At 49.0% G+C, this 26,743-nt stretch overlaps 1 protein-coding gene across 6 annotated transcripts in view; it reads left to right on the top strand.

The window, feature by feature from the left end:
* Window positions 1-26,743, top strand: part of LOC141998973 (large ribosomal subunit protein mL38-like) — a 49,007-nt gene that overhangs the window by 21,001 nt on the left and 1,263 nt on the right. For 3 of the 6 annotated variants that reach the window (XM_074972022.1, XM_074972019.1, XM_074972023.1), the window contains 13 exons: window positions 1,138-1,238; window positions 1,761-1,967; window positions 2,646-2,753; window positions 3,549-3,688; window positions 4,424-4,542; window positions 5,691-5,813; window positions 6,841-7,026; window positions 7,899-8,075; window positions 8,956-9,093; window positions 9,203-9,341; window positions 10,575-10,705; window positions 11,600-11,710; window positions 21,495-21,625. In XM_074972022.1, the coding sequence (XP_074828123.1) occupies window positions 1,138-1,238; window positions 1,761-1,967; window positions 2,646-2,753; window positions 3,549-3,688; window positions 4,424-4,542; window positions 5,691-5,813; window positions 6,841-7,026; window positions 7,899-8,075; window positions 8,956-9,093; window positions 9,203-9,341; window positions 10,575-10,705; window positions 11,600-11,683 (1,653 nt within the window). In that variant the 3' untranslated portion in view covers window positions 11,684-11,710; window positions 21,495-21,625. Of the gene's footprint in view, window positions 1-1,137; window positions 1,239-1,760; window positions 1,968-2,645; window positions 2,754-3,548; window positions 3,689-4,423; window positions 4,543-5,690; window positions 5,814-6,840; window positions 7,027-7,898; window positions 8,076-8,955; window positions 9,094-9,202; window positions 9,342-10,574; window positions 10,706-11,599; window positions 11,711-15,853; window positions 16,017-19,735; window positions 19,885-21,494; window positions 21,675-23,277; window positions 23,413-23,509; window positions 23,719-24,130; window positions 24,204-25,148; window positions 25,195-25,691; window positions 25,851-26,515; window positions 26,653-26,743 lie in introns of those variants that run through there. The other 3 variants (XM_074972020.1, XM_074972024.1, XM_074972025.1) reach the window with 3 other exon arrangements.

Here is a 26,743-nt window from a genome sequence, read left to right as displayed (position 1 = left end):
TGTCTTTCAAATGATCTTGCTACCATGAGCAGAGATTAGGGGGGAGAGGTAGCCAGATGCCTTTTCCCCTCCCCTTCTTATATCCTGACCCTTTTCACTGGAAAAGTCCTTGCTGGTGTAACGCCAACAGACCCCAGTCGTCGGCAGGCAGGATCAAACCTGGGACCTCTGGAGCTTAGTGCACAAATCTCTACCACATGAGCTAAAAGCCAACTGGCTGTTACCAGACTCATTTTATCTCTCTCTTTAAGTGGTCTCGGTGCCACTAGATGGGACAGACTACCACACCCAGAAGGTATGTGGGTTACATACTTCCCCTAGCTGAGGAAGCAGGTCCCGAGCTTCAGAGTCTCCCCAGTTGAAATCCCGGACGAGCCCCCACTTGCAACACTGACAGACCCTAGTCATCAGTGGGTGGAATCTAACCTGGGATCTCTGGAGCTTAGTGTATGAGCCTCTACCACATGAGCTAAAAGCCAACTGGCTGTTAGCTAAGGCTGTAAAGCAGACTGGTTCGTTTTTTTTCTCTCTCTCCATCTATCCAAGTGGTCTTGGTTCCATGAGATGGGACAGAACACCACACCCAGGAGGTGTGTGGGTTACACTGGGACAGGGGGCCATGCAGTTCTATTGCGTACGTGCCCTACCAGCTGTCCTGCAGATGAACTGTAAATACTTTGTTTATAACTCCCCTGGTGGTGAATTTCTAATTGAACAAGTAATGGCCTTTTAGCACCTAGCTGGCATGCTAGTGTGCCTTTGTCTTTGAGAAAAATGGTCTGTTTAATGAAAGTGATGGTCTCGAGGAGGAACTGTTCCCATTATGTGGGATTAATTCAGACGGCATCAAGAACTACAGTATCCAGTTACCCAGCACTACAGTATATTTCAGTAACAATCCCAAGTAAAATCTCGTCGCTCCATGTACAACGCTGATACACAAATTTTAACATGACAATGATGTGCAGTAGATTATGCATTTTCAAATGATACCTCACAATGCATACTTTGTACAAAATATATCCTCCTCCTATAGAATTGGTGAGCTTGGGCTCCAGGGTGTCACGTGGGGTACAGTGTCTCGCCCCAGCCAAGAAAGGGTTTTTTTTAGCTCATCTTGGTGACTTTCCACATCAGGTGCGGAAGCTGGAGCTGGAGAGGAATCAGCAGAAGCTGCTCCTGGAGAGTCTACAGCAGCGTCATGAGGAAGACTTGGAACTCGTTGACAATGCACACAGGTATCGTGGGCCTCCACCCCAGGGACATGCACACCAGGGACATGGACCTTTGCCCCCACACTCAGGGTCCTGCCTGATGCACAGCATACCTGGGGTGTGTAGTGCCCTGCTTACAGCAGTTGGCCCAGCTTATAGTTGGAGCAGGGGACCAGGCATCAGGGTGCTACTTCCAGATCTCGTGCTGACATGCCGTGTGACTTTGAGCATGACACTTCACAGCTCTGTGCCTCAGTTTCCCAACCTGTAAAAGGGGATTTGATCCCCTTTGTGAAGTGCTTTGAGATCTAGTGATGAAAAGCGCTATATAATATATATACAAAAATATAAAGAGCTGGGTATTTATTTATTTATTTGCTGTTAAATCAGCAGCAGATACCTAAACTGGCACTTAAATTAGGGTCCTGCATTTGAAAGTTGGCCCCTAAGCATCATATTTCAGATCAGAACCACCCATTAGCACCCCAGCCCAGCAGGCACCATGCCAACAGCTCCTCCAGCCTCCGTGTGTCTCCTCGTGGGCAGGAGCCGTGTGAAGGTGATGGAGGAATCTTCCCGGCAGCGCGAGGCGAGGCTGCGGCAGGAGAACGAGGAACTGGCGGCGCAGTACCTGTCCCACTGCCAAGGCGCAGAGCGGGCCAAGTCGGAGCTCCTGGCACAGCAGCAGCGCAGGCTGGCTGAGCTGGAGCAGGAGAAGGTCCAGGAGGTGGAGAGGCTGCGGGAGCTGCAGCGGTAAGGAGGGCCGGGGAGGGGACAGCCAGCCTGGCAGGGGGCATCCGGGGTCCAAATTATTCTCCTCCCAAAGGGGTCAAAGCTCTTGGAATCCGTGTTCGAGCAGATGGGAAAATGGGCCCAGCTGGGATCGTGGTGTCAGGACAAGTCAGGCTTGTGCAATGGTGTGAAGAATAACCCCAGCCCTGGTGGGAAGCGATTAAAGGTTTGTTCCGATCTCCTGAGTTATGCAGCTAGCCACGAGCATTTGCATCTGCTTGTGAGGAGGCTGAGCTACTCTCACCGGCAGGCAGCAGGCCCCTGGGCATGGGCTCCAATGGCCCGCATCACCCAAGGCAGGTACGCGTGGGACTGTCACTGCACGGCACAGGGACCTGCACCTGCGTAGGGCCCTTTGGGCTGCACGGCCGTTATTGTCCCCCATCCACCCTTCTGCTCGTGCCTGGGCAGGAAGGAGCAGATTTCCTCTAGGAATGAGTTGTCTCCACGAGCTTACACAGTGACCATCCACAATCGCCTGCAGCTGGGGGCCGAGATCAGCCGTTCAGCTCTCGCTGTGTGTTTCTCTGGGTTCTTGGCAACGAGGGCCGTGTGTCTGAGCACCGACTGCGGCATATGCGGCAGGGAACGTAAGTAACTAGATGTGGTTAACGGGCTCCTCCCCTCTGAGTCCTACAGGGCATCCATTCTGGAGATGCGCAAAGACCATGAAGAGCAGCTACAGAGGCTGAAACGACTGAAAGATCAGGAGATTGACGCGGTAACCAGTGCTACCTCCCATACCAGGTACCGGCTGCCACCCAGCATGGCCTCCTTCCCTTGGTCCTTCAGCTCCCCACCCACCCACCATAGACCGTGATGGGAGGTTGGGTTCCTCTTCTGGTTCTGAAGGAGAAGAGCAAGCAGCTGAGTAGGTTGCTTCTTCCCTTCAGGGCTCAGAGAGTCTCTGAAAAACGGAGTTGCTACAGAGCTGGGATGCTCTCTCACAGCAAGCTCCATAAACCTGACAGCTCTCCATGGGACGGCTGGGGAATAGTCACATGCACCCAGACTCGATGGTCACAGTGGTCCCTTCTGGCCTTGGAATCTATGGGCATGGTCCCCAAGCGGAGGGCTGTCTGCAGGGGAAGTCAGGGCTGGGGTGTTGGGAGGATCCCAACCAGAGGGAGAACACCTGACGTCAATGATGTGTTTGCACAGAAGCCACTGGCTCAGCGAGTAAATTGCCCTCACCAACTCTCAAGCTCTGTCAGTCAATAAATGAGCTTTGTTTGAAGGACTCCACATTACCCCCGAGAAAAAGTAGCTCCTGTCCTTTGCTGCTACCGAGGGGAGGGGCTAACTGAGCAGGAGAAGTTCAGGACAAAGCTATCGTACCCACTCAAGCTCCTAGGCAAGGCAGTGCATATTTATTGCCCAGGAAGCCACCCCTTGCCCTGGAGTTGGGCTCAAAATCTAAGGTTTTGTTTTAAAGTAAATCTTTCTAGCCCCTCGTCACATGAAGATAACGTTGAAAACATGAACCCAGTGTGAACCGATGCAGCTACCACATAACTGTGGACCCGCCCCTTCCTCTTGTAGGTCTTTGAACGGCATCATTGAGCAGATGGAGAAGTTTTCCAGTAACCTGAATGACCTCTCCTACAAGGTGGAGGCTACCCACCACAACACGTCGCAGGAGCTCGAGATTGGAGCCCGTCAGCGGGATGAACAGCTCAGGGGTACCTGCTTTTTATTTTTTCTAGCAATCACGGTCATGGTTATTTATTACAGTAGCAGCTAGGGGCCCCAAGCTCAATCAGAGCCCCATTGTATGCACACACAGTCACTGCCCCCAAAGAACTTACAGTCCAAAAGGAGATGTGTGTTGTGGAAGCATCTAGGAGCCCTAATCACGGACCAGGTCCCATTGTGCTAGGCACTGTACAAACATAGAGCAAGATGATCCCTGCCCCATTTACACACAGGGAACTGAGGCAGAGAGAGAGATTAAATGACTTGCCCAAAAGCACATAGGGAGTCTGTGGCAGAGCATTAGATCCAGATCCCTGTCCAGTGTCTTAATCACAAGATCATCCGTCCGCTCCAGCAGATGTTCCCATCTGTGTGTCTCTTACGCCCTTACTTTTCTGAAAAGAACAACGGCTTGCCCAGGGCTGTACCTGAGCAAGACAACTGCACCAATGATCCTCTGTGTTGAAAGCAGCTCCCCGGGAATGTCCTGTAGCCAGACGGCACTCCCAGCAGAGGATCCATCCCAGCTAGCTGGGACTGAGGGTCAGTTCCCAGCTGTTGTAAACCAGCACAGCACCATTGGAGTGACACTGATTTAAACCAGCTGAGGATCCGGCCCTGCAACTTTTGTGCAAGACGGACACAGTGGTGGCTTGCGCTGGACTGTGGGATTAGCCTCTGAATGGCTGCAGTTTGCTGCACGGTGGTTTTTCTCCCCTCAGTGCTGCAGGACAGACTGACGCGGCAGCAAAGGGACATGGAGGAGGAGCGGAGCCGGCTGCAGGAGGTCATCGCTAAAATGGAGGCCAGGCTGAGTGAGCAAACTCGTCTCCTGGAGCAGGTGAGGCGAGGCCTACAACCTGTGTCTTCAGCCTCTGTTTGATAATGGCTCTGGCGGGGGGGCCTGCATGTTCTGTAGCCAATACGGGAACTCCCCTTAACCTACGGACAGCCATGGTGAAAGGCCAGGTTTTTTTTTCCACAGGTGAAAAACTGTCTTCCTGTTTGGTGGGGGAAAAAATCAGGGCAAGGCCTGAACCTCCAAGGCTCAGGCCCTGCCCTGAAGTCAAAGAAAATGGAGGTGGTGGTGGAAAAATATCTGCTTCTGTCAAGGTTCCTTCCCCACTCTGAACTCTAGGGTACAGATGTGGGGACCTGCATGAAAACCTCCTAAGCTTACTTTTACCAGCTTAGGTTAAAACTTCCCCAAGGTACAAACTATTTTACCCTTTGCCCTTGGACTTTCGCTGCCACCACCAAACGTCTAACCGGGTTTCTGGGAAAGAGTTGTTTGGAAACGTCTTTCCCCCCAAAATCCTCCCAACCCTTGCACCCCACTTCCTGGGGAAGGTTTGGTAAAAATCCTCACCAATTTGCATAGGTGACCACAGGCCCAAACCCTTGGATCTTAAGAACAATGAAAAAGCATTCAGTTTCTGAAAAGAAGAATTTTAATAGAAGTAAAAAGAATCACCTCTGTAAAATCAGGATGATAAATACCTTACAGGGTAATTAGATTCAAAACATAGAGAATCCCTCTAGGCAAAACCTTAAGTTACAAAAAGACACAACAGACAGGAATATCCATTCCTTGCAGCACATCTTAATTTCTCAGCCATTTAAAGAAATCATAATCTAACGCATATCTAGCTAGATTACTTACTAAATGCTAAGACTCCATTCCTGTTCTGTCCCCGGCAAAAGCATCACCCAGACAGACCCATACCCTTTGTTTTTATTTTTTCCCCCCTCCAGCTTTGAAAGTATCTTGTCTCCTCATTGGTCATTGTGGTCAGGTGCCAGTGAGGTTATCCTAGCTTCTTAACCCTTTACAGGTGAAAGGGTTTTTCCTCTGGCCAGGAGGGATTTTAAAGGTGTTTACCCTTCCCTTTATATTTATGACGGCTTCCGTTTAAGGCATGATTGGATCATAGGCTCACGTAACCCATGCATTGCTTTGCCCCAGCTGCTGTTGTCTCCACACTCTAGGAACGCTGGAGGGTGACAGCAGAACAAGCCAAAGTGGAATCTCTACAGCGTTCGCTAGAGGAACAGCGGAGGGTGATGACCCAGCAGCTGACCATGGAGAGGGAAGAGCTGGAGCGGGCAAAGGTCAGGTGTCCTGATGTTTAACAAAGGTGATGGTCTCAAGGAGGCAGTGTTCCCATTATGTAGCATTAATTCAGATGGCATCAAGGCCAGGAGAAAAATCCTTTTGCTGGCAAAAGAGCACAGGACAAAGGGCAGGATGGAAATAATAGATTTCAGCATAGCTCAGGAAGATTAACCTAACAGGAGTAGAAGATTTGGGGGTGGGAAGCAGTTCCCCTTGGAGATTAACCGCTTGGGACTTCAGTGAGGCATCACGGTACTGTCAGCTTTACTTGGCAGTATCTTGCCCTCCTGCTCAATCAGAACCATAAGCCAACATGTGAACATGTCCGACTTCACTTGTCGCTCTTGGGCAAGGCGCACGTGCTCCTGGAGCTGGAGCATTTCGTGTTTGCTGGGATAGCACCTATCTGCTCTTCCCAGAGATGTGGCACGGTGATTGACAGTGTGCATGACAGAGGCGGTGTCAGGATGGCATGAGGTCAGCAGGAAGGTGGTAGGCTTGTCTGGGTTTTGCAGACATTGATTGTTGCACAGAGTAACAATGACATGCACTAGGTCACGTGTGCGAGACAAGCCACAGATTGTGGCTGAAGGCAGGAAAAAAATGTCAAGTGGAGGGTACTAGTCGCTCGGTACTTTTAAAACCCACTGCTGTAACGCTTCCCTCCTGGAAAGCACTTCCGTTTAAACTCAGTAGATGTTTGATAGAGACTTCACCAAAGGGTGGTGACATCTGTCACTACCTCTGCTTCATTGCTGTGTTGTGGGAACAGTGCAAAACCCTGCCCCACTAGTACAGAGAGGGGGTTCCACTGTCTGGATACAAGAATGATACCCAATCCCCAGGAGCAGCAGCAGGAATCTTAGTAGCAGGAATCCTTTTCAGTCTGTAGAGCACCATAAGGAGCCCCTTTTCCGCTCTTCCTGGTGGAAGGGGTACTCTCTGTGACCTCAAGCCAACCTTCCCTACATCTCTCTGGTTTGGAGGACTTGGTTGCATCTCTCTCATGCTTTGCTCCCGCAGAACGTCTTGCTGGAGGAGCAGAAGTCGGTCATGCAGAAGTGCGCGGAGGAGCGTCGAAAGCTCGCCATGGAGTGGTCGGAGTTCCATACCCAGCAGAAGCTGAGCAAGGAGCGGACAGAGCGTGACGTCGACCGCGCCCTGCAGATAGACTCCCAGAGGGAATGTGCCATCATGACCCTGGCAAAGGTACCCCGGTGAAGCAAGTTCCCATTTCAGTCCTTCAGGGCTTGAATTCAGCTTTGTCAGCTGATGGGTTAGAGCAGCTGGACAGACTGACAGAGCTTCGCTGACATGTTTCTTCCCCAGCCACTCAGTGATTCCACATGGTAACAATGTAAATTCCTTCCTGCATCCTCCCCCCTACCTCTGTGTGGTCCCTGCTCCGCCCCCTTTGAGCATCACCATGGGGAAATCTCTCCCTCTCTCTCTCTCTCCCTCCCTCCCTCCAGGTACACAGATGATGGCAGTGTAAGAGCAGATCTCATTGTCGGAGTATTCTATAAATCGCTGGGTGTTGACTCGTAATTCAGTGCTAATATTATTACTGCTGACAAATTACCAGCATTGGTGCATGTTCTCGGCATCAGGGACGTAGCTGCTGGGGCAGGGAAGGAGGGGTGCAGTGTGAGGTGGTCTCCCTCCCCATTAGCTGTGGGTTGAGCAGCACAGCCGTCTCAGCAGGGTGAATGCAGCACTTTGCCTGTAGCATGTGTTCCTGCCATGGGAAGGAGTCTTCTGTGGGGGGAAATGGAGCCCTGAATAATGTAGGTGAAGTGAAACCTTCCAACTCTTCCTCTGACTGGCCCAGATTCCTGAGCCAGCTGCTCTGTCTGGGCAGGGTGAAGGAAAGAGCCTGCACGCTAATGCTTGGGGACCTTCCCCTGCACAACAAAGCCAGCGCTCTAGTAAGTGTACAGCAGGGAACAATCCTCCAGTGGGCCAGGAGTTTGGGGCGTGGGGGGGGGGGGCGCTCTTCTATCATGGATCTCTTGGAGCACTTGGGTTGAGTGCTCGGGAGAGGAGCCAATATAGAGCCACCACGGATGCTCTCTTCCTAGGAACAAGCAGATCTGAAAATCAAGGCCAGTGAGCTGCGGGCTAAGGAGGAGCAGCTGGCTAGAGAAAGGGAATCTGTGGATCAAGAGAGGCAGGAGCTGAGACTCGAGAAGGAAAGGGTGAATGCGGCCGCTTTGCACGTCAGACAGAAGGCAGAGGAGATTGACAGCATGAGCAAGGTAGGAAGGACCACGACTCCTCCTCTCTTCACCCCTTGCAGTCAGTGCACCCACAGTCCTTCCCCATTAGAATCCAGGAAAGGCCACACAGGAAGTGGAGGCAGCGGTGGTGTAGGGGCTTGAGAATGGGGCCTCAGTTCCCCACTCTTCCACTGACATCCTGCGGGTGCCCTTGGGCCCCCCAACTATCTCTCTGTGCCTTGGTTCTCCATCTGTGATAGGGGGAGAGTGATAGCTCCCTCCTTTGATAAAACCCGTGGGGCTCTCTGGCTGAAGAGCTATAGAAGTCAGCAGCCAGGAGCGATGGTTCTTGACATGAATGTTCATTAGTTGTTTAGCACTTTAAAACAACAGAGACTTGCTTCACAATACAAGGATCTGTGTGTCTGATACATAGTGAGGGAGGGGGCGGAGAGTACCCGGATGGCTCAGGAGGTAAGAGATGGGATACAGAGCCCTCCACCTCTGACACAGATTCAAATCCAGGCCAGATCCCTGGCAACCAAGAGCCATTCCTATCTGGTGGCTGTTGGGTGGCCTGTGTGAAATGAACTTGGTCTCACTTGAGTTCCCAGTGGAACAAGCCTTGGCAGAGGAGCCATGGAGATGGAGCAACCCACTCAATCCTTGAGAGATCCCCCAGGTCCTGGTTGAGACCCCTGAGTGGCGTGGCCTAGGGGAAGCTTGTCCTGCCGCTGCACCTGCCTTACTAGTGTGGTGGGTAAGCAGAGGATGAGTGTGTCCAGGACGTCATGGTCTAACACAAAATGACCCAGGGTTTCCAGAGGCGTTTCCACGGCTCTTTTTCCTCCCTGCTGGGCACCGTCACGCCCTTGCTTCCCCGGCCCCCAACCACGCTCTGTGTTGCTGTGTCCCCCAGCTGTCCTCGCAGAAGTACGAGGAGGGGGAGAGAGCCCTGCTGGAGGCGAAGAAGGTGGAGTCAGAACATCAGACGAGGCTGCGTACCGTGCAGCAGCGGCTGGAGCGGCTGAGGCAGCAGGAGCAGCACCTGCACCAGGCAATCAGATCCTCGCGCTTCCCCTCTCGTTTTTTTATTATGTACCGCAACATGCCAGACCCTATTAAACCAGCCTTTCTCCCTCCCTCTCTCTCCTCGGGTGGGGTAGGAGCACCAGAACCTGGCTCATCAAAGGAGACAGCTTGAACAGCTGCGAGAAGAGCTTCCGAACAGCCCGGTGCAGTTCCTGACCAAGCCCCGGGTGACACACCCAGGTGCTCAAACCATGAGCCTCTCCACCATGCACTGTAAGCTGCTCCTTCACACCTGCCAGCAGAAAAGCTCTTGAGTGGTTGTTCTCAGTAATTGCTTTCTATAAATACAGCAGCGGGGAAGCCCAGGAAGGAAGAAGAGCTATTTAACCTAAAGGACAATGTTGGCTCTAGAATAAATGGGAATAAACTGGCCATGATGACAGTTAGGCTGGAAATTTAGAAGCAGGTTTCTAACCATCAGAGGAGAGAGGTTGGGGAACAGTCTCCAGTAGGAGGAGTGGAGGCAAGAAACCAAACTAGTTTTTAGGTGGAGTTTGATAAATGTATGACCAGGACGATGTGCCAGGGATGTCTGTGATAGCAGGCGACTGGACTCAGTGACCCAAGAGGCCCTCTCCAGTCCCGTGTTCCTGTGAGCAAGGAAATGAGAGGAAAGGCATATCTACACTACAGCACTGCAGCTATGACACTGTAGTGCAGACACTTCCTATATCAACGGAAGGAGGTTTTCCGTCAGCGTAGTTAACCCCTCTCTCCAAAAGTGAGTCGCAAAGTCAACAGAAAAATTCTTCTGTCAGCCTAGCCAGGTCTACACCAGGGGTCAGGTCAACCTAGCTACAGCGCTTGGGGCACGACATTTTTCGCAGCCCTGAGCGACAACCCTGGGTTGATCTAATTTCTAAGTGTGGACCAGGCCGAAGGGACAGCACCTCCTGCATCTTTGTCTCACAGGCGGGGTGGGCATCTCTGTGGTTCAGCTCTCTGGCTTTCAAAGGATAAAGACCTGAGTCGAGTTCTGAAGTCACCTCTTCACAAGAGGGAGCTGGGCTTGTGGTCAGAGCAAGGGATTGGAGTCAGGACTCCTGGGTTCCATTCCTGCCTCCACCACTGACTTGCTGCATTGGACAGGGAAAATTGGTTAACTTCCCTTAATTTCCCCTTCTGTAAAATGGGACCCATGAGTTACCTACTCCAGAGGGTTAATTAAATGTTTGTAAATTGCTCTAGGATTCTTGCATGAAGGAGGCTATAGAAGTGCCACATAATCATTATAATCAATCCCCACAATTTCCTCAGGTCCCAGGCTGGGAAGAGGGACTGCCATGCTCCACCAGGATATGAAAACACAGGAACAGCAGTAATACTAGGAAAGCTTAGTGGGTCCAACTTCCCTCCCTCCCTCTGAGTCTCTCTGTATAGACGACACGTATGTCCCACGTTGCTCTAACCGTGTGTGTATTCTTCACTATTGTGCTTCCTTGGCAGATTTCCCCCCTCCTGTTATCGCGTTACCTTGGCACAACTCTGGCAGTACAGGGGGCACCCAGGGCACAGCAGGAGCGGGACCCGCTGAGTTGTATGCCAGACTAGTGCTGCTGAAGCACACAGCTGAGCGGGTAAGATGAGCTTCCATAGCATTTGGTCAGAGGTAAAAGGGACCCAACATCAGGTCTGCTCCTGAGCTGTGCTGGAAAGGTTTTGGCTTTGAAACCATTCAGACTCTCCAGGAAGAGAGAAAGTGAGGGCTCAGTGCCACCTGCCAATGGATGGATTTTTCTCTGAAGGTTGTTGCTGGGCAGTAAAGCTGTTTGTTCTGTGCTGTGCTGCAAAAGGGTCATTTTAGAGACCAGACACCCTGGTGTTTCCCTGATACACTTAAAGCAGAAGTGGATGAACAACAGACATAATGACTGTCATAAATTCTTGGACAATCAGATCGTCAAAGCTACCAGTTGGCTTGCCCCATTTGGGCTGCAAGTTATCAGCCTTATTCACCACTGGAGTGCGGTGCATTTACTGCTCCAGACCCAGTTTTCTGAGATCCTCAGATGGAAGATGCTATATCAAGGTGGTTAATCCCTGTTCTTTTGGTGCTTTGAGGTTCCCATTCTCTCCAGATTCTCCAGTCACTCGCCTGCTCTTCCCCCACCATCCCTGCATAATTGGGATTCTGCTTTGATCCCTTAGAATCCTCACGTTCCTATCAAGGAAAGAAAGTTATTCACGTTGTCTGTATGGATCCCATTCAAGGTGCATGTGTGCCTCATGCATGCCTTAACTGGGATCCACACAGACAAGACATTTTGGAGAACCACAGTTACTATAAAGTAAGTACCTGTGCTTGCTGGTGCACTCCCCTCTCAAAGCCTAGGCTTTGACTGCTTTTGATACTTCCCTTATATGTCAGTTCCCAGGACAGTGATGATCTATCAGGCATGTGGGTATCTGTACTCTACCTTCAGGGAGTTCCAGCCACAACCAGTGATGGCCCTTCCCATCTCTCTCTGCAGGACCGGGATTTCTTGGAAGACGAGCAGTTCTTTCTAGAGACCCTGAAGAAAGCTTCCTACAACATGTCATCCCAGACAGCATGAGGAGTTCAGCCCCAGGTGCAGCACTGGGTGAGCTGGCTTTTTCTACAAAGATGACAGGGGATTTTGTAATGTAAAAAAATCCAAAAATGAATGGATGGAAAAACAAATGGTCAGATACATTCAGCCAGGCAGCAGCTAGTTTAAAAAACAAAACAAAACCAAAAAACCCCTTTGCGTGTGGATTTTTAACTACGTCCGACTGAGAGCCCTACAGCCTAAAGCCTTCCATTACTTCAGCTGTGAGCCCTTCGGAGCCTGAACTGTCTTTTCATTATCGCTCTCTCTCTTGGTTTTATGCTGTTGCCTATTGCCGTAGTGTCGAAGCACCTTCCGCGTACAACAGCCTGGCAACAGCGTAGTCCTTAGGGGTCTCCATGGAGTCACTGGCCCATGTGAGAGCACCTAGAGATCTTCACACACACCACCAGGACAGGTACAGCATGGGCTGAACCAGTGCAAACTTTCCATGCATTGCCCTGCATTGCACTCAATCATGACCAGCAGGGACCACCTCCCCAGCCTGAGAAGGTAGTTCGGTCTCCGTGGACCATTTATAATTTATCCTGTCTCTTGGCACCTTTGTTGAGAGCCTCAAGTGTGGTAGTGGGTTATGGTGATGTGCAGACTTGTGCGCTGGGAAATGGCCTAAGACCCACCACGCTCATTTCACATTAGCCATGAACCAGCCAGTGGGTGGCTCACCCACTGCTAGGGTTGCCAAGTTTTTAATTGCACAAAACTGAACTCCATTGCCCCGCCCCTTCCTCAAGGCCCCATCCTTGCCCCGCCCCCACTCACTCCAGCCCCTCTCCATCCATTGCTCGCTCTCCCACACCCTCACTCATTTTCACTGGCAACCCTATCTGCTGTACCATGGATGTGTCTAAGGCTGGATGTTGAGTGATAAGGGGAGAGGGAAGGAGACAAGAAGGAACCAAGTTCTCATGATTTAGGAATAGTTCACTTCACTTCCACTGCATCTCGGTGTTTTTGATGCTTTGCTATCTTCCTTCTGCCCTTTCATAGCAATCATGGGCTGGGTTAGAGCCTTGCAACCTAACCTGACCCTAACCCAACAACACCTGACTTCAAGTGCCAGTGTGACACTGCCTGAGGGTACCCAAGGGTGTGAGGCACCTTGCTACCCCTGCCCTTAGCACGAGAGAGCCTGATCTGTGCCATAGGATCAGCTCCCCAACCCTGGCCATGGGCAACAAAAGCACTTCTCTCCAGGCCTATGCAGGCCCCGCTCTCTCTACAGGCTAGTGCTGGGCACATGCCAACCCTCGCATACCCAGCCCCTGTTGCACTGGGGACTTGCAGAATTCACAGGCATGCTGCTTCCACAGAAGAGTACTGCCCAGCTTGCCCATGTCCCTTCAGATCGCTGCTCCGTTTAACACAGCACTGAGATATTTTTGTAGTGAAAACAAGTAACAGTTTATTTAGCGAAATATAGTCATGTAGTAACAAGTAGAAGTTTTGGAAGCAAATGGTTATATGTAAAATAGGGCTGTAGATTAATCGCAGTTAACTGATGCAATTAACTCAAAAAAAATTAATCGTGAGTAAAAAAATTAATCGCAGTTTTAATCGCACTGTTAAAGAATAGAATACCAACTGAAATGTATTAAATATTTTTGGATGTTTTTCTACATTTTCAATTATCTGATTTCAGTTTATAACACAGAATACAAAGTGTACACTGCTCACTTTATATTATTTTTATTACAAATATTTGCACTGTAAAAATGATAGACTATTTTCAGTTCACCTCATACAGGTACTGTAGTGCAGTCTCTACCGTGAACGTGCTGTAATTGAAATCAATATATTTGAAAATGTAGACAACATCCAAAAATATTTAAATAAATGGTATTCTATTATTGTTTAACAGAGCGATTTAATCACGATTAATTGTTTTAATCGATTGACAGCCCTAATGTAAAATAAAATCATAACCGCATGCTAGAGCCTAGACTGCCATGGCTAGTTACTTGCATGTCTTATAGTATTGCTCACCAACGTTTCTCAGCCAGCGAGGCTGTGAGCCCTTTTGCCTCAAACAAGTCACACGTTCAGCTTGTCTCCTCCATGAAGGGTGTCTTTCTGCACCCTAAGTTACACCACCTCCAATCTCTTGGCTTTACCTGTAAACAGGATCTCCCCTGCTATTTTTCCTGTGTGCTCCTTTCTTGTCGACTTTACAGTCTCTTCAGTAGCGTCCGGCTTAGTCAAGCAAATAGACTTACAGCGTTAGTCATGCAATACACCATGACCAGCCAGAGACGCAAAAATTTCCTCCCCTCTGCCTGTCCAAAATCTGTTTCTCACCTTCTGGTGGCCAGTTTTAACTTAAGAATATCGTTTTCAGTACAAATATCTCTTAACTATCCTCCGTACGTGCATTTTGCAATGATTATGGTGCCCGATGGGCCACTGGCTCTCGGTGGAGACCTTGCATGCCACCCTTTGGCAAACAGTTATGCATGTACCTGGCCCAGGGGATCCCTTACGTGCTCTGCCAGTTGGCATCAAGAGGTCCCTGGGTCACAGTCATGTTTGGGTTGAGTCTGAAATACAACCTGATACTCTTGGGCTTGGGTCAGGTCGTCTCTGATCCCCTCCTCCCACCCATGGGGTCAGTGCTGTATGACCAGGCGGTGCTCTGCCTGCTGGGGAGTGTGTTGATGAGTCCCAGCACCTCTCACTCCACAGCACAGCGAGGCAGCGGTAGGCCGCAGGCGTGGCACATACAACAGCTGCTGCGTTCCCTGCCCCAACAGGAGGCAGTTGGAGACAGATCACTGGCCCCAGGTGTGGGGAGTAGGAAGCCCCACCAGGCTGAGCCCCATAGGTGAGGCAGCAGCAGTGCTGATGAAGGTTCAAGGGAAGGGTTGGGTTTGAATGACTCAGGGTTGGGTCAGGTTTGGGCGGCTGTGGTCTAGACGGGTTCGGGCCAGGCTTTAGGCCTGAGCAGGCTAGCAGAGATGCTGTGGGCTGCTGGCAGGTTCCGTACCTTTGGAGAAGAAGCTAGTTTGATTGGGAAGGGGAATTACGTTATTGGGGTTGGTAAAGGCGCATAGAGCCTTCCAATGCTGGGTCACTGCTTCAAATCCAGCCGAGGACCCTCGTGTCTACAGAATGTTGTGGATTCTCTCTCGGCCACGCATGTTCCGATTAGCCTGGCTTCCTGGCTGCTGATGCAGCACGGGAGGTGTCTCTTTGTTGCCGTCATGAGTGATTTAGTCAGAGAGCCATGGCGCTGCTCTCACATTAATACCAGAGCCGTTCTCCCACTCTGCTGTAAGAACACGATGACCTTGGATAAAGAACACAAGAGCCTCTTAGCTGCTAACGAAGGGGAAGAGTGCTAGCCGTGCCAGATGTTTTCTGCTAGTCTGAAGACAAGCTTCAATTTTCATAACTCTCAAATGCAGCATGTACCCAAAGGGAGAAACTGGTCTCTTTGCATCTGCTCCTCACCACCCCCAGCTTTTGCTTTTATATTTTAAATAATACAGTAAAATCCAAATGCCTTGTAAGAAGAACAAAAGCCCTAGCCACTCAACAGAAGCTAGCAAAAGAACAGCACTCTTTCTTTTTCTTGGCTGCCCTATGGAGTAATTTACAGGGGGCTGTGCATTTAACCGCCCTTGTCATGCTCCATTATCATCCATTTGCCAACCCATCAAGGAGAGAAATGCTGCTTATTTGGGGTGCCATTTACGTGCTGAGTGATTGGAAGCAAAGAGAAGGTGAAGATAATGGGGATGGACAGATTCAAATACCACAGATTGGATTCTTATCTCGTTACACCCGTGTAAATCTGGAGCAACTCAAATTGACTTCAGCGGAGTAACTCTAGATTGGTGTCAGCTCAGAATCTAGCCTTGTGCTTCTGTCGGAGTGAATTAAGGTGCAGCAGGGGACTAATGGGGCTTGGACAGCGCCACGATCAGCTTCTGTGCCTGTGTGTTATCGATCCCACAGTCTTTGAGTACAGCAGTGGCACTGGCATTGTTCTGTTGGAGACAAAGAAGGAGACTATTTGGGGGGCGGGGGGCGGGGGATGATTGACCTTTTTGGAGACAAGGCTGGTTTGATTCAGGGTCTAAACTGTTTCTGTGACTCCTCCTGTAATTGAGGTATTTGTGGCCTTTGTTGCAGAGATGAGCCAGAGAGGATGGCAGGTGCTGCTCTCAGTGACATCTGTGCAAGGCTGCTGAAGACGGAGAGGTGGAGTCAGTGGTGGAGCTGAGAAAAGAACCCAACGGGCTCATCTAAACCCCTGTGCACCAACACATTCAAATTAATCCAGATGCTACTTTTCGCATCCACACCCCCCCCCACCCGTGTTTGGGTGCTGCATCTTGCCCGCTACTGCACGCTCACAGCTGAAGGAAAATGTGTTGCCTAGGGGTTTCAGTACTGGACAGTGAGGGAGGCAACACTCCTGGGTTCTAGTCCCAGCTCTGCCACTGATTCACAATGTGACTTGGCTCCCTTTACATGCAAGTGTGTCCCAGTCGGGTCAAAGGCCCCCTGAGCCAATGGCACACTGGGCTGATGCAGTTAAGGCACATGAGTTTCAAAGCCACCACTGCCCAAGGAAGTGACGTGGTCAGCATCATGCCCTCCCTCCTTCGACTGCCCTAACTCGATGAGTCGAGTACCTGTTTTGCAAGTGGGTGAACTGGAGGTGGTCTTGCAGAGGGAGATCAAATGAGACTCAAACCTACGACCTACAGGATTGTAGGTGAGGCCTTATCCACTCCGTGTTACTTGAGCTTAGATGGGGGGTTTCTCGTTATGTTTCTGCTCTTTACACATAGCTGAGCTGGCTGTGGGAAAACCCTAATCCCCTGCTCTAGCCCTTCCATGGAAGGAGCTGAGCTGATCCCCCCAGTACCGCCCTATGGGCTATTATATTGCGAATCAATGGCACCTCCTCAAAGCAAACAGCAGGTTGGCCTGAATTCCCTCTTCCTGTTGCTGCCAAGAGACACAATAGCCATCCGAAGCGGTTATATAGGCTAATGTGATCATACGCCAGCCCAGCTGCTCAGCCTGTAAAACAAGAAGGAAATGGGTGCAAAGAAGACACAAGCATCTCATCTGTTTCAGTGTGTAGCTCTGTATGAAGAACTACACTGTACCTTGACATTCAAGCCTTAGGAAGGTCTGTGTTGACCATGAAAAAGCATGCTGGATTCATCTTTCAAACCTGCTGTCTGGACTGGCCTTGCTTTCTCTTGCCACATCCAGTGCAGCCTCCCCAGGTTCAGTGTTCATGTCAAAGTGCTGGGGATCCCACCTCTTCCCAGGGGAAACTAATCCACCCTCTTGCTGTTAGGAACCACTTGCTGCTGGGCCCCCTAGATTTGCCCATCGCTTTACAAACAATCCACTTTCATAAATTCAAAGGGAAGGTGGCTGGTTTCACCCAATTTCCCCTGTCCAGTGACACAACTGTACTTCTTTTATTAGAAGGTTGGAACAGATAATTAGGCTGGAGTGGGGAACGGCTATAACATTGGTCTCTGACTATAATGCTGGAGCGTGGCCTCTCGCTCAGTCCTTTGGAATGTTCTGTCTGCAGTCTATACCTCGTGCTGTTACTATACTGAGCCTGACCTCCTTTGCGAAGAGCTTTGAGATTTACTGATGAAAAGTGCTAGTTGAAATTATTATTATTAAGATATTATTATTATTATTAAGTCTTTCCTTCTCTGTGATTCCAGTTTCTCAGCTACCAAAGTTTGGGTTCCATTCCTGCTGTTGCACTGACCTCTGGTGGCTTGGGAAGAATTGGAAAGGACAGCTAGCCCATGCCCCTTCTTTCAAAGTATTCCTCAACTCTGTCTGATTCACACATAAGCTTCTGCCCAGTACAGGAGCCTGGCTGCGACAATTCCCCTTGCCACCTTGCAGAGATTGATGCTCTTGTGTGAGTGGAAGCTTGCCAGCATTTAATGCAGTTTTACTAATTCTGGCCCCGATCCATGGGTGTGGCCCGCAACACAGAGCTCCACTATAAACAAAGGGGCTCTCTGCAGGCGCAGGGGTCTGTCTGCATGGGTCCCATTTCAGGAGCCTTAGTGCACAGTAGAACTACAAATATAACCACAAAGCAGTTAAACTTTGATGCATGGAGAGGACCTAACTGTATCCCCCTTATTTATTTCTGTAATGGGCCACAAGGGAGATGGTTTTGCTCTGAGTAGTTCCTCACGCTGCTCCCTTCATCTCAATTGACCAACTCTTCATTTAATTACATCCCTTCCTAGCTCTCTTTATTTCTAATTAAGACAATTTGTCAGGTAATTACAATCATGTTTGTCTTTGAGACACTCAATGACCTGGGCCTAGGGTATCCAAAAGATTGGAAAGCTCCAGGATGAAGACTATAGTTGTCAATGGCACTCCTCTGGCTCAATGGAATGGCAGGTTCCAGCTTTCCTGTGTCGGAAACTCAGCATTCTTGGGGGCCAGTCCCAGCCTGTGAAATGAACTGGCCCAGGAACTAAGGACCACCACTCACCTCACCACCTCCACTCCAAGTGTAAGACACCTGTCTTCTCAAACACAAACCCAGAGCAGCGTGTACATTTAAAAAAAAAATCCTCCACAAAATAAAGCCCACCATTGCATACACAGTTCTCCGCCGAGAGAGAACAAACTGTGCGTAACAGATGTTAGTCACAGTGCTCAGCGGAAGGCACATTAAGGTGAGAACCTATATAGACGAGAATAGTCTGCAGAGCCTAAATTCCTTCTACTAGGACAATACAAGGCTGTTCTGCTCTAGGACGGCGCGGAATGATACAGTAACTGGAGAGATGGAGAAGACCTTTAGGTCATCCAGTCCATCCCCTCTGCTACTGCAGGACAGAGTAGTACATATGGTAGTGAGACATGAAAAACTAAATGCCACATTGCACATGTGCTCACACTAAAGCTGTAGGGAATCCTGCTTTGTGCTGGGATTTCTATGCTAATGAAATGCACACAGTATTGCAGATGCAGTGGAGGATTACTGCCTCTCAGCTCTGTGAACTGAGGAGTCAAGTAACATGTACTGTCCACAATTGGGACATAAAAACTGCCAGACTGGACCAGACCCATGATCCATGTAGTCAGTCCCGTATCCTGTCTCTGCCAGCAGACAGCATCTGGGAGTGAACCGATGAAGTGAGCTGTAGCTCATGAAAGCTTATGCTCAAATAAATTTGTTAGTCTCTAAGGTGCCACAAGTACTCCTTTTCTTTTTGCGAATACAGACTAACACGGCTGCTACTCTGAAACCTAGAGGGGATGTGATCCGTGTACTGCTTTGGGGTGAAGGCAGTATTGCCAACCTCAAGCATTCAAAAATCATATCAGGCCCCCAACATTTCATGGGATTTAAAAAAAACTAATAATGTGGGAGTTCTATTAATTTGTCATCTGGTTTCTGAATCTTTTGGTTGCACGCACTTCCATTTTCAAGTTTTTCTCTGAAAAAAAAAATCACAAGGACTAGAAACTTAAAAAAAAAAAAAAAGAGGACAGATTCTCACATGATCACCTGACTCCAGCAGTTCGAGCTTTACGAAATATATCAACAACTGTGGGATCGGTGGTACAATCACAAGAGCTAGCAATGCTGGAAAAGGCACCATCATCTTTATCAAGCGTACTACAGGCAGCAGCTAGTAGCCCTGCTTGTAGGTAAGGTTGCCCAGCAGTTCCCTTTATATAGCAATGAGAATGGCTCAACGCTCCTCCCAGGCTCCTGGTGTGGTCTCCACCAGCAAGCCCCCTGCCCTTCGCTGCAGCCTGCAACCCACCAGCCAAACTCCTCCTGTGAGTGACACGCCAGCCTGCAGCTGTGAATCAGGACCCCATTTTGTAGCTGGCAATCATACTTGCCTTGGTGAAATAAATACATGGCAGCGCTCTGCCTGGGGTTGGAGTGTTTAGTCCTTCACCCCATGATGAGGCTGTACCTGCTTTTTAGGTATATTTTGTAACATTTTCAGTCAGGCACTAGCTTCGACAGCCCTTCCAGGCCCGTCTCTCGCACACGCAATGCGGGGCATGCTGTGCCCCGGCGGGGGCTTCCAGTCAACGGCGTCGCAGCGCTGGCAAAATGGCGGCGCCCATACTGAGCGCGGCGCTGTACGGAATACGGACCGGGCGGGCGTTCAGTACCGCTGGTGAGTGACCGCTCTTATCCCCGGAGCCACTCGGCGCTCGGGCCCCTGGGGCTGACTCGCCGGGCGGAGCGGGAGCACGGGGGCTGGTGCGCCCGGGGTGGGGGGCTGAGCTCTCGGATGCCTGAGTTCCCGAGATACATATGGGGGCAGCCGCCTGTCTTGGGATTCCGGGGTGGGTGGGCTCTCGGACACCTGGGTTCCCTTCTCCCTCGCTGTGTGCGGGAGGCTTGTGTCCCAGGGTTTCAGAGAGGGGCAGCGGCTCGGACGCCTGGGTTCCCTTCCCAGCTGTCACTCGCTATACAGGGCGGCCATCTATCTGCCCCAGGGTTTCAGAGAGGGGCAGCGGCTCGGACGCCTGGGTTCCCTTCCCAGCTGTCACTCGCTATACAGGGCGGTCATCTGTCCCAGGGTTTCAGAGCGGGGACAGCCCTTTGCACATCTGGGTTCCCTTCCCAGCTCCCACTTGCTGTGTGGGGCGGTTGCCTGTCCTGAGCTGCCCCAGTCCCTACTAATGACAGACATGCAGCTTGCTGGATGTTCCGGGGCCTGTAACCCCCTTTAGGGCCATGGTGGCATCAGAGTGCTAGTTTAGTGTGGTGGTGACATCTCTCTGCCTGCTGCAGTGACTGCGAGTGACATAGCAGGAGTGCAGTGGGATGGGGAATTGATACAGCATCTCAGCACATGGTCACCCTGTTGCTGTGCTGGCCATTGGGGGCTCGCTTCCTTCCTTACCCATTTGTAAAACATGCATAAAGAACACTGGCCTGTGCAGCTACAAGTAGGGTTCCCACCTGCTCTGAATTTGGGGGGTAATATCAAACTTACTGCACTGATCCCATGGTGTGCTGGATCACCCCCAAAATTACTAGGGGCTGAGAATAAGCAACGTATTTTGGTCTTAATATAAATTCAAAGCCCTCCACAGAACTGGCTCAGGTTACTGGAGAAACAATCCATTTCTGTGTGGCCATGACTATCCTCAATAGTTATGTAATGGAAAGGTCCACTTGTAAGCACGAGGAATGGTGCTGTCTCAGCAGCTGGCCCGGGACGGTAGAACTTGGTCCTGGAACCCATCGGAGTGTTCACATATTTCGCTGCCTTGAAAACAATTTTTTAAAAGTGTATGTGGGGGAAGAGGGGTAATTTAAAAACACACCAAGGAGGAAAACTTAACCTACGCTTCCCCCAAAATTAAACTGCCCAGGTACCATGGTGATGAGCAGAGTGTATAAACCTCAGTAGAGTGTGTTGGAAATGGTAGAAACTTGTCCTTGATATCAAAGTTTGGTTTTTTTCGCACTTTTCCCTTAAGGATGTTAAAGTACTGTACAAAGGTTAATGGATTGAGCCTCACATGAACTGCTGTATATCATCATCTTACGGATAGAGAAGCTGAGAGAACAGAAATTAAGCTTCTGGCCCGAGGCTATAGCAGGCTGGGGGTACAGCTGGGAATAGAACCCAGGTCTCCTAACTTCCAGACCTATGCTGTAGTCACAAAACCATCCTTGTACTGTTCATCCAGTCTAAGCCTGCTCTGATCTTGTCTGTCTAGCATGTGATTGTCAGTGTCTTTGTAAAATGAAAACCTCCTGTGTTTTCAGCTGCTCTCTGCAAGCGGGCAGCCCCTCTAGGGCCAATGCCTAATGAAGACATAGATGTCAGCAACTTGGAGACATTGGAGAAATACCGCAGCTTCACTCGCTATTTCAAAGTGGCTGAAAAGGAGAGTAAGAAGACTCACTGGTGGCAAACATACAGGAAGCATATCACACCAGAGCAAGGTACCCAAGGGGAAGGAGATGGGAACCAATTTTGTTGCCGGAGGGAAGGGGGAGCTATTTGTAGGCCAGTAGTTATGCATGTAGCACCAAAATGTGCTCCACAAGGGATTGATCAAATACTTGTATGGGTAGTAGACCCCTTGCTGCTGTAGAAATTTGCAAAGGCTATGCTCCCTTCAAGGAAACTGACTAGAATTTTCCTCTTAAAGGAAAGGACTTGCCAGATGCAACTAAATCTTTGTCTTCCTTTGACTCAAAGATTAGGGAGGAGAGTAAGGAAGCTATTTCTTGGGGCTCCTGTAATACAAAGGAAAATAAACTATAAGGTCTCCAAGCTCTCCTTTTGAAGTTTGCAGGTTTTTAGTTTCTAATGATGTATTATATTTATTTTAATTCATAAAACAGGTAGTGAGCACCCACCCTGTGCTCACAGGCCCAGATCCTCAAAGATAGGAGCTGAAATGCCCTTGGGCCTGAGTGCCTTTCCACCACTTAGTTTTCAGTTAACCAAGCCAGATAATGAGCTGTGTTTCACACCTAAAAGTAAATAACCACCTACAAGCATTGTAAACTCAAAATTCCCTTCTTGTAAAAGGCATAACAGCTCATAACCCTCCAACCCATCCCTTCCCAAATGCTATAGAGCAAAGTCATCTCAAAAGAGCATCTGACTTATTATTCTCATTTATCTAACAATAACCCTAATAGACAAAGATTGAGGGACCTGATGTTATATAATGCCATAGTGAGGTGAAAGACACATCCAGCTGTCCTTTGTAAGGAGGTAATATTATAGGCCAGATATTATTTGAGTGCTGTCAGTGTGCTTGGCATTGTATAAACATAAGGAAGATACAGTCCCAAAATTTAGTCTAAATTAGACCTACAATACAGCTTAGGTGATTGTAAAGCAGGGAGTGGAAATACCCATGGGTGTATCTGTAGACCTGTTTAACGGGCTTGATACTTACTCAAGCAAAACTCAGTCTTAAATGAGCTTCAGCGAGAGTGTGAAGTACTTTTTATCGTTAGATGTCTCCAAATCTTTTACAAAGCATTGTTAGATACTGGGGTTGTAATGGTTGCATAGACAGAATAGCCAACAGGCATGCACTGGCTCCCTGATTGACTAGAGCATCAGAATCAGTTGTACTGAGAAGTCGTGGCTAACGTTCCACTTGAGTTATTCCCTACGTGCTTTCTGGGAAAGTGCCTTGGGATTTTTATCTTCTACGAGAGACTGGCAGAAGGGACCCTGTTCCATGTCCCACTTGAAGGAGGGCACCTGTAACAGGATTGTGCTTTAGTCGTAGCACTGACAACCCTAAATGTTTCAGTGGTATCAGAGTCTCTCACTTGCCGGGCAGCTAGATTATATGGCGTGGACCAAATACTATCCCAGTCTTGTTATGAGTTCCATGCAGGCACAGGGCTCTCTGCACAGAGCTCATTGCAGGATCAGGGCTTATGTCTGTAATTCATCTGATTGTTTGTATCCCTCATTCATTTTTGGTTTGTCTGTCACAGTTGCCCATGACTGCTGGACAGAAAGAACAGAATGGGGCTTATTTTAGGTTTCTCACTTACATGATTTTGACCTTAGATGAAGAGGCAAAGATAGACATTGGCCTGCCTTACTACAGACCACCACGGGCAAAGCAACTGAAGGAGAGAAAAGAGATATTGAAACAGAACCGCCAGAGTGTGGAAATGGAAAGAGCATCCCGCCTCCGGACATGTATGTACCCTGCAGTCTTGGTTTCCTCTTCTTCTGTATCTGTGGTGGCTTTGACAACCCTTCCACATATCTCACTACTCCTTATTTGCAATTGCAGCGGTGATTCCACTTGACGAAGTCAAGGCAGAGTGGGAGAAAACCAATGGCCTGTTGCATAAGCAGCGTGTCGCTGAGCACTACGGGATATACCGCGATATGTTTGACAAAGCCATATTCGTCCCCAGAGTGGTTCTGCGCGTAGAATACAACCTAGATGATGAGCATGTCATGCCAGTATATCATGGGAACTTTGTGACGCCCACCGAGGTATCTTATAATTGATCACTAGGAAGTGTGCCCACACAAGGTTTAACTAGCCTGACAGCACAGACATTTACTGTAAGAGGAATGTTCTTTTACAATGGAAAATCATATGCTTTAGAGATACTTCTAGTTAAGATAAGGAAAGAGCATTACAATGGATTCATTTTTAAATGAAATGGCAAACTTGCTTTTAATAAAACTCCCCTGCCTTTCCTGATGGAAATTGGTTCGCTCTGTGGCAAAGCCAGATTTGATTTGTTCTGTCGGGGCTGTTTTTATTGTACAGGTTATGTCCGAGTGACTAATTCAGATTCTCTGGTTTTCAAAAAGAAACTAATTTTAATGCAAACAATCCTTTGGAGCTTTTACTGGAGATTCTTACGTTCGTGACTGTCTCGTTACATTGCTTATTTAGGCTTCCAGTCCCCCAGAAGTGATATATGAGGCAGATGAAGGCTCCCTGTGGACTCTGCTGCTCACTAATCTGGGTGTGTATCAAGACTTTCAAGAACTGCCTTAAACTGGATGTTTCTACCCTCTTTTTGTTTTGAAAATCTTATTACTTTGGGCTGCGTAACCTGAGCAATGAAGCGGGGTGGTCATTCCGTAGGGATTGTTCAGCCACACCTGCAAAATCACTCCAGAAACTGTGCATAGAATGGTTAGAATGGAAAGATCTGCTTGGCAGAAGGTGGTGGAGCTGTATGAAGGAATAGCAATACTCTGCTCCTCTGGCCCACCTTTAATCGGGGGGATTAGTCATTTTGCAAAATGACATGTGAATGCTAAATAGTGTCACAATATTCTTTACGTATGCTGAAGAGTTCAGCCTTGCAAAATCTCTGTGAGGATGGCAATACTGTGCCCATTTTTCAGGCAGAGAAATAGAGAATGGTGAAATGATTTGCCCAGTGTCTGACACACTGAAAGGGAAGCCAGGAAAAGAAAGCTGGTTTCCTGACTCCCAGTCTTGTGCGTAACTGGAAGACTGTCCTCCTCTGCACGTCTCATACACAGAGCTTTATATTTCCAAAATATTCTTACCAACATTAACTGATTTCCACAACATCCTTGTGAAGTAGGTAAGTCAGTATCTCTGTCCCCGTTTTATGGATTAGGGAATCGAGGTGCAGCAACGTTAAGTGACTCACCCACGGTCACATAGTGAGTCTGTGTAGACACAGAGGTTGGAACTCAGGGGTTGCTGGCTCACAGCCTTGACCTCCATCCTCTGGGGACTTGTTCCAGTTGTTCTTCTGACACAATAAAGGGTTGGTAGAGAGCAGCTGAAAGGTCTGGAGAAATCATCCCCTTTTCCTGTTGGACCTAGGGAATTCTGGCTTTGGAGAAGATCCTATCAATAAGGCAGCAGGCGAACAAATAGTACTGTCATTAAGACATGTTTTTCTCTGTGTGTGTGTGTATGCGCGCAGATGGACACCTGCGAGACGCTGATTCTGAGTACGTCCACTGGCTGGTGTGAGTATTGCAAACCAATACATCTGTGCAATGCATGTGGATCAGGGACTTCAGCCCCGGCCTCCTAAGCCCTGTGAGAGGAAAAATGGTCAAAGAAATGGTGAAAGAGCTTCCCAACAGAGCTTTGAAATGTTGTTGCCACAAAGACAAAATCTGTCAAACATCAACTTGGCTTTTCCCTGATCATCTGGCCTGCGTAGTGCTGGTCAGACATCTGTCCTGGAGCACTGTTAACACTAAAGCTAGAGTAGTTCCAGGAATTGTTACTGTTTTCTGTTTAGATCTATGGATGTGATTTGCTGCTTCCCTTGACTAGGTCTGTCTCCAGTAGCTGCATGCTTGCTATGACAGGGAATAGCCCACAGCTACACAAGGGGAGAGCAGGCCACAGATCTTCCCACACACAACTTCAATGCTATGGTTTTGATCAGAGATGGCAAAAAGAAAAGAAAACCAGTCACTTGGATAATGACTGAAAAATTTCTTGCACTTCACAGGACTAACATTCCAGGCAACAACATAGATTCGGGGAAAGAGATTTGCCATTACTTCCCCCCATTCCCTGCCAAGGGAACTGGCTACCACCGCTTTGTCTTCCTCCTCTTCAAGCAGGACCAACCAATCGATTTCACTGAAGATGTTCGGCCGAACCCATGGTAACTTTGAATCTTGAATCCCTGTCAGGTTCTTGTGCCCTGTGTGATCATAGCGCACAAAGCTGATCTCTAAACTGTTTTCAGAGAGCAGCGGGATTTTTTCATTTTACTCACTGAGATTACTTGTAACAATAACTGACCGTAATTGAAAGGTGATTTCCCTCTGTTTCAGCTTGTTTCCTTTGCACTTTGGACAGTGCTGGCTGCATAGTCAGTTTTGCTGTTTCCCTTGCTTATTTGTTTCCACTAACAAAACAAATCCTCTGCAGGTTGTATGCGCAGCTGGTCTGTGAAGACACATGATGGTATTACTGCTACCACAGCCTGCCCCATTTCACCCACCTGTTATACCTTTTCTTAAATGAAGGCCCCAGTCCTGCAGGGGGATCATATGGAAGATGCTTGCACCTCCATGGCATCCCATTGACTTTGCCAATAGAACAGGATGTTAAGAAAATGACTTGCCAGATTGAAGTGACAAGGCCAATTTATGTATGGCTGGTATGCTTCCACCTCAGGCTGCCTAGGGAGTTTGACTTTCAATAGCCATGTAGGTTTCTCTCCTGGGGTCTGTTTCTTCTCTATCTCTGCAGAATCTGTGGTGATGCTGGATTGTTAGCCATGAAAAAGAGAGACCCATCCCTGTATTCCTGTCTTGTTTTCAGCCACAGTCTCAAGATGAGAACCTTCAAGACATTTGACTTCTACAAGAAGCACCAGAACGATATGACGCCAGCTGGGCTGGCATTTTTCCAGTGCCAATGGGATGATGCCGTTACTAACATCTTTCACAATCATCTCAGTAAGAAACTCACTTTATAGGGGTACAGGGCAGTGGCTGTTGTATGGGGCGGGGGTCCCCAGTCAAGCATAACTAAATGTATCCTGTAGGA

This window comes from Natator depressus, chromosome 14, assembly GCF_965152275.1.
Source record: "Natator depressus isolate rNatDep1 chromosome 14, rNatDep2.hap1, whole genome shotgun sequence".
NCBI classification, from domain to species: Eukaryota; Metazoa; Chordata; order Testudines; family Cheloniidae; genus Natator; species Natator depressus.
The sequence above is the reverse complement of the archived record's forward strand: the minus strand, read 5'-3'. Positions and strand labels throughout refer to the sequence as shown.